Raw genomic sequence first — 14,497 nt, 5'->3', positions numbered from 1 at the left:
ACCCATTTGCGAAAGTCGCCGTAGCTACCATTTCGAGCTCTTTCAATGGCATCAAGCGCCCATGGTGCGTTGAGCGCATGTCTACTTACGCAGGGTTAGAATCAATCTTGTTTGCATACAGTAGGCCACGGTCTACCCACAAGAGACGGGCGGTTGAGCGTTCGCAAGGCTACGTAGATGTATATACTTCATCAACAAGCTGATCAAGTGTCGCTGGCGCAAAGAGGACGCCCAAACCTTTTCAAGGAATTCAAACAAGGATTCGTTGTCTTCGAAAACGAGTTCTTGTTGGGTATATAAATGAATGGCTCGCCTGCAGTGCATCAACCTACAGTTAGATTTTCGGAAGAAAATATGAAACAGCTTCGCTTGGGAGATTCTCACGAGAGTCTTCCGATTCAATCACCCAATGGTCCACGGCAAGGACGCATGAGCCTTTGAATAATGTACGCGAGGCGACTTCTTGCCCTGTGAAGCTCTGTATTGACAGTCAATGGCCCTGGGCATTCTAAACGGCTCTCGATTTCTTCGTATCAACGCACAGTGATCTCGATTTGGTCAAGGTTTGTTCCCGAGAACACATCGGGATGTCTTTCTGACATCTTTAATACCCAGGTAGTTGACGAGAGCAGCTTGTGCTGACACACCTTTGCTGATACTAGGCACAAAACCTGCGATTAGCCACGGTGCGGCTGACTTGATACGCAGCGTGACTGTTCGCGTGGTGCTGCCTCATTGGCTGTCTCCTCTTATTCCTGGCATTACCACACTCGTAACTGCCAAGTGCCGCAACGAAATATCCATCATAGACACATCTGATCCATACTTGAGATGTTACATATGCTAGGGGGGCTACTTGACCTAGCATTCTCCCCCGAGAGGGTAACAGCAGTAGCAATCGAGACTTGGTGGGTTTATTTGATGAGCTGGTGGCAGCAGTCGTGCAGAATGCGGGGACTCTCCTGTATTTCTTGGGTGCTCGTCATTATTGGAGCTTCGGATTAGCACCGTGATAGCAGATCTGCAGAACTGCATATTTCTCCACACCCCCACACTCCAGTTGCACCCAGAACGGTAATGGTTGCATTTTTCGCTGTATAGGAGATCGTTCTAGGTATGCAATGCCATGATGTCGGGGTATATATCCCGGATCCAAAAGGTTGGTACACCATGTCATCGGTCCTATATCCCTGTCCACGCAACTTTGGAACGACTTTCAACTAGGATATACTGGGAACGCGCTTCGTTAATTGGATGATGCCGGGGGATACGGGCTTGGGAGCTTGACTAAAGCTGCTTCGGAGTTACGAACCATAACCCAACCCCTCTCACACGGAAACTTGGAATGCCGCGTTTTATAAGACTTCCAACCCGCATGTCTAGATACTAGGACAAGTAGATGATTCCCTCTCTCACTTTCACTTTACAAGATGAAACTCGTGAAATCTTCTCCAGCCCTCTGGGGTTTCTTCACCTTGGTGAGAGGTATCTCCTCCGCCGGCCCGGTAGCCAATGTCCTCAATGGCAGCTATACTGGCGTGTACAGCAGTGAATATGGTCAAGACTGGTTCCTCGGCATGCCATATGCGCAACAACCTCTGGGGGATCGGCGATTTCGCAATCCGCAGTCACTCAACGAAGCCTGGACGAAAGCGCGGAATGCCACGGAATATTCGCCGGCTTGCGTGGGCTACGGGGTTGGTGGTTTCAGCCCTCGTATCCTACTACCATTCATTAACATTATTGCCATAGTCAGATCAACTTTGGTACCCAGTAGGTGAGGATTGTCTTACACTGAATGTCATTCGTCCTGCGGGGGTCGGTGCCAATTCAAGCCTTCCTGTCGCTGGTAGGTGCCCTTCAAGGATCATCTGCTCACCAATCCGCCACTAAAATACGGGATTAGTCTGGATTCACGGTGGTGGATTGAGGCAAGGAAGTTCGAGAGACCAAAGATACAATCTGTCCTTTATCGTAGATCACTCGGTTAAGATAGGTGAGGTTCATCAAGGGATCAGCAAGTTCTGAGCTGAAGCAACCAGGAAAACCATTCATTGGTGTCAGCCTGAATTATCGACTAGGACCATGGGGGTTCCTCTACAGTAACGATGTGTTGGGCAGCGGGGACACCAACGTGGGACTTCGCGATCAACGACTTGCCCTCCATTGGTAAGTATTCAAAGGATAATGAGTTCCAAAGACAGCTCGGATCGCTGATATACTTGCTACAGGATCCAAGAAAACATCAGAAGCTTCGGAGGTGACCGAGCCAAAGTCACCATTTGGGGTCAATCGTCAGGGGGGACCTCGGTCGGAAGCCATATGGTCGCCTACGGTGGCCGCAACGACAACCTCTTTCGAGCAGCAATCCAGGAGTCGGGAGGTATCTTGAACGGACAGCCTTTCGACACGACTAAGTACCAACCTATATATGACAACCTGGTCATTGCGACGAATTGTACCGACGCCATCGACCGATTGGAATGTCTTCGATCCGTACCGTACACGAGGCTAAATGGCATTTTCAACGGCACGAACAACACTGCGTACAATTCATTTGTACAGGTGCCGGATGGGGACTTCTATCGCGGATGGGGCTCGTACGCGCTCAAGACCAATTCGTTGAATGCCGTGCCTCTTCTCATTGGATCAAATACCGACGAGGGCACTAGCATGGGGCCAACTGGGATAGACACGGAGCAGGAGTTTTATCAATATCTCACCAGTAAGGACCTCTCTAATCACGCATATTCTCTTAGTTGAAACAAGTTAGGGCTGACTAATATTTAACAGATGGAAGTGCCGGCTACAAGCTTCCATCCACGACAGCTCGCCAGATGCTAAAGGTCTATCCCGATGACCCATCAATCGAAATTGCCGCTTACCTCGGAAACGCGAAAACGCCCAACGAGGGGCTGCAGTGGCGTCGAACGTCAACCTACACAGGTGACCTCAGACAACACACGGGGCGCCGTTGGCAATGCCAAACCTGGGCTGCTAACGACATGCCCGCATATTGTGCGGCTCTCCTGATAGTCCCATATGACCCTTCATCACGGTTGGGTAGCTGACTAGAGTCTCAGGTTACCGCTTCAACGTTCACTCCAACGATGTACCATGGATCAACGGCGCCGCCCATTTCACTGAGGTTGCCTTCGTCTTCAACAACTTGGACGGGGTGGGCTACCACAGCGGTCTTCCATTCAACCAGACGCCGCCCAGCTATGTCGCATTGAGCAATATGATGGCGTCCATGTGGGTGAGCTTCATTGTGGACGGAGACCCCAACTCGGCCGGCGTCAACACAAACTACTGACCAGTGTACGACTTGGCCGACCCGACTGAGTTTGTGTTTGATGCCAACGTCACTAGTTATGCGTCTCCTGATACTTGGCGAGAGGCAGGAATCGAGTACATCAAGAAGATTATAACCGTCTTTAGCAAATAATTCAGCGTTGTAAGTCAATTTCAATAATTGACGATTCGAATAACGATAGGAATGTAATTATAGCCGTGGAGGCATTCTAAAGCAGCTATTACCATTAGCCGGTACTAGGAGAGTGTATCATTACATGGGAGACTGCACAAGCCATGATTGCGTATCTCAGTTTCTTCACCTTACAATTTGCAGTACCAGTCTATTCCATTCCATATGCAGCAGGATATAGTTTTCGGGCCATGCATCGAACCCCGCATTCGGATATTGCTCATCGATATGCCGCTTGGCAATCTTTGCCCGGCATCGTGATTCTTCTTCGCAGCTTCGAGACTATACAATGATCACTGCACCCATCACACGCATTTAGATGCAAAAAACCTCTATCTTATTCCCACAATGTCTCAAACACTCGCGAGAAACCTCCCGAGCGTGCCCTTGGATGAATCAACATCAACATGGCCAACTCCGACAGCGGGAGAGTTTGTTCTCACAGACTTCCAATTTGATTCGGGAGAAGTTATTCCCACGCTCAAGATATCTTACCAAACCATCGGCACCTTGCGGACTTCACTGGATGGAGAAAGGACCAACGCAATCCTGATAATGCACGGCACAGGCGGGTCTAGCACCCAATTCCTCAACGGTAGCTTCGCAGGCCAACTCTTCAACAAAAGCCAACTCCTCGACTCCGAAAAGTACTTCATCATCCTGCGCGACGGCATCGGCCATGGCCAATCGAGCAAGCCCAGCAACAGTGGTCTCCAAGCCAGGTTCCCCCACTACCGTTATGGGGACATGGTCCGGGCCGACTATCGACTGCTCACCGAACACCTAAGTATCCATTACTTGAGGCTGGTTATGGGCACTTCGATGGGAGGAATGCATACATGGATGTGGGGGGAGACGTACCCCGAATCCATGGATGCCTTGATGCCGCTTGCGTCGTTACCGATCCAGATTTCGGGGCGGAACCGCATGTGAAGGAAGATGCTCATGGATTCGATCCGATCTGACCCGGCCTGGAACAACGGGAACTACACTGCTGATTTCCCACCTCGAGCTGGTCTCACAGCAGCACTGGATCTCATGACTATCATGTCATCTAACCGCATTGACCACCTTTTTGCATGCACCCCCATTTTGCAGGGAATTTCTACGCCTCAACAACACGACGTCTCTCAATTTACCTCGCAATTGCTCCCTATCTACGTACAAAATGGCTAATCCAGTGGATAATAGTCTGGACGATTTTGAGCAGCGAATCGAACGCGCTAAAGAGCTTGTCCGTCAGGGCTCTTCCCAGGCCGTAGCAGCCCATCGGTACGGTATCAAGGGGACTACACTGTCCTACCGTATTCGTCACGGTAATTCGCATCGCGACGCGGCCTCCAGGCAACAAAAGTTGACTCCATAGCAAGAGGAGGTTATCGTGAACTGGATCCTACACGAAGAAGTGTGTGGACGGGCTCCTAGCAAGCGTTATGTGGCCGACTTCGCTGCCGAAATTCTCCTTGCTCAAGGGGATAACAATACACTCGGCCAACACTGGGTGGATCACTTCGTTAGCCGCCATCCACAGATACGTACCAAAATTGGGCGCGTCGTAGATGCTAGCCGAGTTAGATCGTCCGATTCGACCAAGATCCGAGACTTTCTGGCTGGCGGAAGACTGGTATATGGCCCCTAGGCTCCGAAGGACTAGTCGACGTATCTTGTGATCCTCCGGAGCCTCATACACCAGATCCTCCGCCTCATATATCACCACCTTTAGTTGATTTTACTCCTCAGAAAGCGCAGCAACTATCTAGCCAACTACAGTCGATAGAGAAAGCCGAGGGCGGGGTATCTCGTAAGATTCGTACCCTAGTAGGCAAGGCGGGCAAGGCCCTTACACTCCAGGCCGCCGAGAATGCCAAATTACGTATCGAAAACGAGCAACTATATAAAGAACTCGATAAATACGCTCCAGATATACGCCAGCCCGTCGAGCCAGACCCGAATAAAGTATTCGTTAACTTATCAGCGATCCGAACAGCCCAGGACAAGAGAAATAAGCGAATACGGCCTATTTTACCGGATAAGCAGTTAGAAATTGATACTTTTCTCGAAGGAAGGGTCCATCCTAAAAAGAGGGCTCGAAAGAATATATCTAAGTCTTCGGACACTTAAATTAAGTATGTTCTGTATATAAATAATATGGACGAAGTATTTAGATTGATTCAGTTAGACCCTGCAAAATGGGGGTGCATGCAAAAAGGTGGTCAATGCGGTTAGTCCGCTGCAATATCAGCATCAATGCCCCACTCGAGACTCGGCGGATCAGTTTCTCCACGAAAGAATCAGCTCGGGTGTTGCCATTACAGATGCGAATGACTTGTTGTACGCTGTCGATGCTTCCTGTGAATATGATCCGAAGCCTTATCTTCATAAGATCAAAGCGCCACTAATTGCTGTCAACTCGGCTGATGATCAGATTAATCCGCCGGAGCTGATGATTTTGGAGCACGAGGTCGAGCATGGGATGAAACTTGGGCTGGGAAAAGCTATTGTTTTGCCCATCACGGAGGATACCAAAGGGCATGGGTCACATACTATTGCGTCTCTCTGGAAGGGATATCTGGAGGAGCTGCTGTTGAAGACGGAGGATAAAAGCAACAGCTGGGTTTCAGGGATGTGTGTTATGGATGGAATCGAGCGTTTGGACATATCACTGGATCTCGATCGTGAGCATTGGCGAAACAACGTATTGTAGTATCGTTACAGATCTCGCCAAGAGAGTACTTCGCTCGCCCAGCCGCAGTTCAAACAACGAAACCCAGAGAGATATCATCCACTGGTGAAAGCAAAGGCAAATCCCTTAGCATCCGTACATTTGTAACAACATCACCACCACAATCAATATGGATGTCTGCTCACTTCTGGCCTCGTCATCATCTGCATGAGTTCGACGTAAAACCTGGTCCTCGATCCCAGTCAAACCAACGTAGATCTGTGAGACGACTGACCCGAGGATTTGAAGGGCAATTGCGGCATAATTCAGTCTTACCAGGAGATTGAAGTAATGTTGTGGATGCCATAACAGTGTGTGATACATCGCAGGAGTCGTAAAGCCAACCATGGAGGCGGATAGTTAAATCTCACAGATCAGCCCATCCCTTCGCGTCGCATGGGGTTGGTTTATTTTCAGTTTTATCGGCACCAGTAGGATGTATATAGCGGTGATACTTGCTGGTATTCGCGGTCCCGCTGACTCGGGATGACTTTGGCTGACGCCCGGGCCCCCGACACACATACGGGGATATCCACGTCGTCCCCCTAGTTAGGGGAACGTGGATATTCGTTTATCTCCTTCCACCATACATGGCGGCTGACGGCCCCGCTGGCGACCGCCTAGCTTATTGGCTACAGGCCCCCTGCCCCCTGAACCGCTAGGCCTCTACAAGGCCAAGTGCCGCTGACTGGCGCCCTAAGACCCCTCCGACCCCACCCCCCCCCTCCCCCCTCCCCCCCTCCCCTCTCCCCTGGCCGGCTGCGATACAGCGCTTCGTCCAGTGTTTAGAGCCGCTGGAACGATAGGCCTAATACTGCTAACCTGACCGAATACAAATACAGGGGCGGCACAAGACGATGTACGATGTAAGTTGCCCCGCGCTCTCCCCTTTCCCTCCTCTCCCCCCGGCGCCTCACCGCTCTCCTACCGGCTATCCGGCCTCGCTACTTATTTGTCTGTCTGTCTGTCTGTCTGTCTGTATATGGCGAGGACGAAGGAGACGGGGCGCGTTGCGCGTCTCGGAACCGATGCCGTTAATAGAGCTGAGTTACGGGCTAACACACAGAGGATCCTATCGCTTATCGACCAGTCCAGGCCGAAGAACACTGTTATAGCGTACAAGCCGAAGCAGAAGGAGTTCCAGGTATGTTGTTCGCTTACCTATCGGCCCCGTAGGTTGCCCGGTACGTAGCTAACGTCTTTATATATAGGAGTTCTGCCGGCGGAAGCAGTATGAGGATGCCGATACGGTTACGGAGGACAAGCTCCTCCTCTTTCTTGTTGAGGTCGTTACCGACCGGCCCCTGAGAGCCTGGAGCCGGAAGGCCGACCAGGGCGTCCCGCAGGAGGAGACGCGGCTCGGGTGGCGCTCCGTACGGAGCTATATTACAGCTATTACCGACCTCTATCGGACCCAGAGGACTTTAGGGATGAACACGCACCCCTCCCCGCGGGAAGACCACGTACGTGAGTACGTCCGGTCTCTCCAGCGGCGGGATGCGCAACGGGAGAAGGATCTATACGCGGATAAGGGCCGGGAGACCATCTTGGACGGCTATACCGAGGAGCAGTTCGAGCGGATCTGCTACGAGCTTTGGGCACATAGCAGCTCCTCGCCCGAATGTCACTTTCGGACACTCGTTGACCTCCTTCTCGGCCATTATATGCTTACTCGTGGCGGCGATCGGAGGGCGGCCGAAATCTCGGACCTGTTTACGTTTGAGCTGCAGGGCGAGGGCTCGACCCCTTGTATGCCGGTTATCCTAACTACCCGTGCGGGGAAGCAAAATCAGCATGGACGACTTGAGACCGCAGGGGCACTCCGCAATAGAAAACCGCTTATCTGTATGCTAGGTGGCCTTGCTTTTTACCTGCTGTACCGCTGGGATCTAACCGACGAGCCCTTCCCGGACCTGAGCCGGCGGTCGGCCTGGTACGATATCCGGCTGATCAAGGGGAGCGGGGCGGATCGTACAACAGCCTTCTCGTATAACGCGCAGCGGGACTGGGTTACTAAGGCCTTCCAGTACGCCGGGGTAACGTCACAGAAGAAAACGCATATCGGCCGCAGCGCTGGGGCTAAAACAGCTGAGTTGAAAGGCGTAAGCGAGGAACAGATACGACGAGCGGGCCGGTGGAACCAGGAGCAGATGGTCGGGTGTTATCTCAGCTCGTTACCCCGGAAGTTTATGCGTGTAATGGCCGGGCATCCGCCGCAGATGGGATGCTTCGAGGTCCGGCGGGCTACTATCACGCCCCCGGAGGCCCTGCTTAGGGAGATCTGGCCTGAGCTTGACAGCTGGAGGGATAGGTTCGGCCCTAGCCAGGACCAAGTTAGTGACCTAGCAGCTATGGGTCTAGTCGAATTACTCTTCCACCTCCGGAAGGTTATCCTACAGGACTCGGCCCTGCTACAGGAACAGTTCCCTAATAGCCCTATATGGGATCACCGGGTCTTTCAGCATAAGGCTTACGCGCTATTCGCCCGGCAGGTCCGAACTACAGCCCAGGAGGAGGAGCGCCCTAGCCAGCTAGCTCTCCTGACTCAGGCTATGCCGACGCTAGCTGACTACCTGAGGTCGATCGACGTACGCCACGAGGCAAGGATAGCTGAGCTTCAGCAGCAGACGGCGAAGCTTCAGCAGTCTCTCGATCAGCTCGTACACTCAGACCGTACCCAGTCTACGCAGCTCCAGAAACTCACGGCCGGCGGCCTTACCTTTCGCCTTGAGGCTACTCCAGTAACAACACCTGTACCTTTACCTACAGAGGTAACAGTAGTAACAACAGTACCGACAACAGCATTAGCACCGGCCATAGCAGAGGGGCAGATACCAGTATTACGTAGTAATCCCTCTAACCGATCGAACCTAGCACCTACCGGGCGACCTACTGAGCGTAGTTCCCTAAGTCCGCAGCCGTGTATCTGGGCAGGAAATCCAGCGCCCCCGAAGCACAGTATGTGCCGTACGACGCGTACAGTGGAGGGGCTATGGAGGGAGTGGACGATCGGGATCCATGGCCAGCCGTCGGTTACCGAGTTAGACAGGCGTTGGGGCAGCCGGTGGAGATCTGGCCGCCGGAGCGAGGTACAGTGGTACTCTTTACGGGGCGAGGTTATCGTTGAGATTAGGAGGCAAGCACAAGCAAGGCGATGTAGCGAGGAGTCGGCGATGTGGATACTTAATTTGCAACAGCAGCAGATAGGCTGTTCTATAGACCAGCTATGTAAACGGTTACGGGCCGGGAGGAAGGCTCGCCTAGTATAGTAGGACCTACCCTAGCGGCCGGCCTTAGCCTACCAATAATACGTATATATTACGGGTACGAAACGGGAATCGACGCCTTACCTAGCTTTGTATTATATCTTTTACCCCCCGGAGCATCTCTCCTACCTGCTAGTTTGGTATCCGGACGTCGCCGAGCGGCCGGCCGTTAGGCCGGCCATCCGATGTGGTGATATTTGGGATATTCTCACCTGCTGACTGCACGGACGGTGTTTCGCCCTAGTGTGGCGCTCAGCCGCTGAATCCGCCCGCCAAACACCCCTGAAACGCCACCGTGGATATCCTATTGATATCAGGTGGGAGTAGATGTTGAAAGTTTCGTTATGTAAATATCCGAAGCTGTTGAAGCAGAATTTGACCCAATGTGCCACCTGCCGGTATCGACTGTAGATTCAGACCTAGCCATACCATACAGGGACCTCCTAGTTGAGAAGCAGACTGGCTGTCGGCAGTGCATGGTCTTGGGTCCGGGTCTGGCGGGATTGGGTGCTCAAGCACTGCTGAGCTCTTCGTAAGTGCCATACTAGAGCAAAAGGAAAGAGTCCAGACGGGGCGAATCCGGCAGAAGACATGCGTGTGCTCAAAATCAATGTGCTCGCCCGCCTAGTAACGCAAGGATAGTGGACGCTCCTTGAGGCTGTATGTTGCACGATCCTTGCCGTGGCATTCTTTGCAACATGGCAAATAAATAGGCACCTTTGGCGCTCCGTACGGTGAAGAAGGATAAGCCGAGTTAATAGGAACGATCTTCTCGATGTTTTGACGGATTCGTATTATTTTGTATTAATCCTACCGAAATCATGTACTCGCACGTCTTTCTTCTGCCCCAACCCAGTACCTTTCCTACTTCACTCAAACCACACTCATGATTTTTCCACGTCTATTAAGTCTATACAGAAAGGAGAAGCCCATTTCGGAATGCCAATTCAGGATCAAGTAAGCTTCGTAAACTCATGCTGGTCGCATGAAGCCATCCTAGCATCGTCGAAAATCGCTTCGGGGGTGTATTAGACCATGGATGCAGCGTGAAATTTTATTCCAGAGCTTCCCAGTCCATTTAATAGCATCTTTAAACGCCTCCCTGCCAATGTTAGTGTGGGAAATACAGGCAAGAGCTGCATTGATGATGATGATGAGACTGGCTCCTAGGAATCTGTAGTCGACCCGAGCGCTGCACCTAGTACACAACACTTAGTGATCCATGCAATACAGTTTTGGAGCAGTCTTCATCAGAGCCCTTCATCATGCCAGACATGTTGCGTAATGGCAAAATGTCTACGCTCAACTGGTTGCTCGAAGCATTTGCCATATCTTTCCGTAGATGTACTTGTACAATGTAAGGGGTTTAGCGAGAAGGTGGTAAGAGAGAACCATGACAGCTGTGGTGGAATTCCACCTGATGCTGCCGTGCATTGAGCTTTGGTCTCTCTCCTTCCATTGTCCCATTTTTTCATTTTGTCCTTTTTGTTCTGCGTTACCTTGTTCCTCGCAACTTCCATTCTCCTTGTGAAGTTGTTCTCATGATGTAACTTTGACGTATCATGAGTTTCTCATGCTGCAAACGCTCATGCAACGTGAGTAATAAGTCAACGAGATGGTGAAGTTAACAAGAAGATGCAGTCGGCAAGAAGTCGGCGAGATGATGTAGTTGGCAAGAAGAAGTCGGCAAGAAGATTCAATCAGCGAGAAGAAGTCGGCGACGGTGTTCGTCACACCTGCTTAGCGAACCTCTAATGGCAAGGGTCAACTCCATGGCTGATCTGAACCTCAAGCCACTTTTCGCTGCCCTCATCACGGCTAACCATGGCCCAGCGTTTCCAATTGCGCAAGTTCAGCATGGCCTTTTGAGCCTGAGCTCGGAAGGAGCTGAAATGGTATTCCATTTCGCAGCTGTCCTCATTCTCACGGCAAACCATGACGACGTCCAGGTCATAGTAGAAATCAACGAAGACGACCTTCTCAAGATACTGGCGGTTTACTATCTCCTTGGGCCCCGATATCTTGACAACGCGGGAGAAGCGCATATCCTTGTCCTTCTGTGCAGCCACTCTCACTCGGTTCATACGGACCATGGGACAGTATTTTCCCACTGTGAACTCGCCCAGTCGTGCTTTCTTAAGAAACCGTTCAGTGCTCTGACGATCGAAGAACACCACCTTTGCGGCCGCAGTGCGGGAGTCGCTGTTCGGAGGGTTTATGTTGCACGAGTAGATCCTTCCACAGTTGCGAATGCTTCCCAGCAGGCTTTGGATAGAGCAGTTGGGGGGGAGGCCCGTGATGAAAACGGAGCAATTCTCATCGTGAGAAATATTCGCGCTTAGATTTTTCGAGTTGGTAATGTCTCCGGCGTAATTATCTGAAGGTATGCTCAGCTGGTCGGGTTGGCCTGGGGTGCTTTTGACTTGGGGTGGCTGGCCGTACGTCAGCCAGGTCAGCGGGTCTGGGATACTGTTTTTGTGCTGCAGATACTGTGTAGGCTGGGCATAAGCACCGTCGTTCTGGAACTGACCATAAGACGGTGGGCTGGACGCGCTTGAGCCAGTGTTGGATATCCACGACGACTGACTGAGAGGATCCAGTATTCGGTTGTCCTGGAGCAGGCCTTGAGACAGTGGGCGCGGTGAGTTCGATAGGTTGTGTAAGAGCCACGGAGACTGTGTGACTGGATTTAGAAGGCGGTTGTCCTGTAGCTGGCCTTGACTCGGTCTGTGTGTACCACGGTGAAGTTGGACTGGTCCTAGTACATTCAAAGTGGCGTCGTATTGAGCCTGGGCAAGGTCTTGTCCTCTCAAAGCGCCGATGGGTTCAAGCGGGTCTTGTGCTCTAAAAGCACCAACAAGTTGAAGCTGAGCCCGTCTCAGCATGTCCGAATTGCTGTTGGACGACTGAAGTTGACTCCGGTTCGTTGCGTTGTAAGTGCTACTCCACAGAAATTGCGATTCGTCTTCCATTGCCGACTGGAACGTATTGCGGTTATCATCCGATGCTTCAACTTCCTGGCTGTGGGCAACATTGAGGCGCTCGAGTGCCTGTGGAAGTGTCATGAGGTTCCGGGAGGGACGCGGTTGTTGCAGATCGAGTTGTCTGCCACTAATCTCTCGCTCTTGTTCTGTAAGCCCCACGGGAGAGAGATCGGAAGCTGAGGGGAAAGAGGCAGTCACTAAAGGTGTGGGCGGCTCTTGGTTGGTAGGATGAGGATTGACGTCGCCTGCGACCGCAGGTTTCGAACTCTTGACCATTGGAGCAGCGCGGTTATTGTTCTCACTCTTGAGTTCACGCCTTTTCTCTTCACCTATTTCCATGAGTTAGTGGTTGATAATGTGCAGGGATCGGTGATAGAAAAGAAGAGTCAAAGTTGTGTCAAAGAAGACCCGATGCCAAACAATAAGAGTCAAAGTTGTATCTTAAAGATGGCAGCGACGGAAAAACGTAAAGGGATCAATGGTTACCAAATAAGGCAGCGACGAAAATTAATAACAGCCCAGGTTGTGACAAACAAGGCAGCGACAAAAGTTTGGAAAATTGTATAGTCGCATTAAATAAGGAAGCGACGAGAATCTGGGGGGACAGCAGCCATGTGAATACAAGGCCAGCGACAAGAAAGGGGGGAATAGTCATTACACACAAATATTGAGGCGCCGAAGATATCGAGAAGGATAGTAAAGTGCTCATGACATGTAGTAGAAACACGATAGAATTGGAATCGGCTCACCATACTGTACCGCTCGCCGCATTCGCTGCTGCGGTCCCAAAACACCAGCCGGGGTGACATAATCTTCAGATGCCATTGTGTTGGTGGAGATAGAGATCACGGGCAGAGATTGTAATGTTGCAGAAAAAGTTTACTGTTGAGGTTGTGATCCTTAGATACCAATCTTGTTGCTAAATCTCGGGCTTCGCAAATGGTTGCGCCTGTTGATGAAACTGGCATCAATGAAGAACAAACTGATGACGTGAAGTCGGTTGTTGAAAAGTTGAAGAAATGTGAAGGGTCGGTGAGTTTCAACTGGGTGGCTGTGATACTGCTGGTAAATTTGCAGGCTGATGGTTACCAGATCCCCAAAGTCGCTTGTGTTGGAAGGGTAATATAGGGCCGCTCAACCACAAAGTGAACCGTGTTAGCAGGTGTAACGTCAAGTCTCTTGACAACAGAATTTATCCCTTTGACTTGCATATCAACAAGGACGAGTCTTCTGGCTTTCACCTCTTCGGGATAGTTGCCGTCAATGGGATTTTTACACCGTCGCCCTATCCTACATAGCACACATTTTCAGCAAGACAAACAGCCTAATATCCCCAGAACTATGCCGATTCATGAACTTTGCATCCGTAGGGTGAATCACTACTATCCTGTGCCAGGATATCTCATTTCACACAGATTTCACCTACTGCATTCAAGTCCGCCAGAATATCCTAACTGCGCATGCACCACCACCCTAGTAGCCAGCATTTTCACCCTTGATCAGCTTTTATCTGCTGTGATGGATCTCAATTCACTACCTAACTAGTATAACCCCCACGTATGGATCACACTGTATTGACCCCCCTTTGCAAGTGGAATAACATCGTCAACACAACCTCCTCAACTTCAATCTCCAATTTCTCAACAACCACTCGATAAATCATGCTTGAGCCGGAGTTTTAAGTAGAGTTTTTGATCAGCACACTATACGTACTATAAAATTTATCCATGAATGCCATCACTAGGCCGTAGTGGCCAGCCGATATGACGTACAGCCATCCACTCTGTCTAGGCGAATGAACAACGGCCAATCGTAGCGGGGCGGAGCTACCTATCTGCAGAAGCTGTTAACAGAGTAAGAATAGATTATCTTCAACTCGATTCTATATCGAGAATTATACGGGCGCCGTATTAAGGTATTGAGGATGCGTTGGTTACTCCTTGGACCGTGGCACACTTGTGTGTATTAGAGCGGTAAGAAGCTACAGGCCTAAACTTTTCTATTTAAAATGCCGTAGAGTGAGAAACCGCTACTGTGT

At 50.9% G+C, this 14,497-nt stretch overlaps 4 protein-coding genes across 4 annotated transcripts; 3 read left to right on the top strand and 1 right to left on the bottom strand.

Annotated features, from left to right (window-relative positions):
• Positions 1-1,376: 1,376 nt before the first annotated feature.
• Positions 1,377-3,635, top strand: BCR38DRAFT_450646 (cholinesterase). Its single transcript, XM_040861395.1, has 7 exons — positions 1,377-1,697; positions 1,753-1,849; positions 1,907-1,996; positions 2,043-2,169; positions 2,232-2,725; positions 2,794-3,018; positions 3,084-3,635. Exons 1-7 carry the CDS (start codon positions 1,431-1,433, stop codon positions 3,314-3,316), a joined length of 1,533 nt encoding a protein of 510 aa, XP_040710161.1. The 5' UTR covers positions 1,377-1,430; the 3' UTR covers positions 3,317-3,635.
• Positions 3,636-3,695: 60 nt separating this feature from the next.
• Positions 3,696-4,420, top strand: BCR38DRAFT_504835 (Alpha/Beta hydrolase protein; the record flags this gene model as incomplete). Its single annotated transcript, XM_040864906.1, has 1 exon — positions 3,696-4,420. The coding sequence occupies exon 1, from the start codon at positions 3,836-3,838 to the stop codon at positions 4,418-4,420; it is 585 nt and encodes a 194-aa protein (XP_040710160.1). The 5' UTR covers positions 3,696-3,835.
• Positions 4,421-5,777: 1,357 nt separating this feature from the next.
• On the top strand, positions 5,778-6,352 carry BCR38DRAFT_450627 (uncharacterized protein). Its single transcript, XM_040861394.1, has one exon. It carries the CDS (start codon positions 5,931-5,933, stop codon positions 6,189-6,191), a length of 261 nt encoding a protein of 86 aa, XP_040710159.1. The 5' UTR covers positions 5,778-5,930; the 3' UTR covers positions 6,192-6,352.
• A 4,874-nt stretch (positions 6,353-11,226) lies between these two features.
• On the bottom strand, positions 11,227-11,856 carry BCR38DRAFT_355773 (uncharacterized protein; the record flags this gene model as incomplete). Its single annotated transcript, XM_040856977.1, has 1 exon — positions 11,227-11,856. A coding segment is annotated over one exon (630 nt), but the record flags the coding sequence as incomplete, so codon positions are not given.
• Between the last annotated feature and the right edge of the window lie 2,641 nt (positions 11,857-14,497).

Source organism: Pseudomassariella vexata (genome assembly GCF_002105095.1).
Source record: "Pseudomassariella vexata strain CBS 129021 chromosome Unknown BCR38scaffold_22, whole genome shotgun sequence".
NCBI classification, from domain to species: domain Eukaryota; kingdom Fungi; phylum Ascomycota; class Sordariomycetes; order Amphisphaeriales; family Pseudomassariaceae; genus Pseudomassariella; species Pseudomassariella vexata.
Note: the sequence above shows the minus strand (reverse complement) of the source record. Positions and strands in the feature narration are given on the sequence as shown.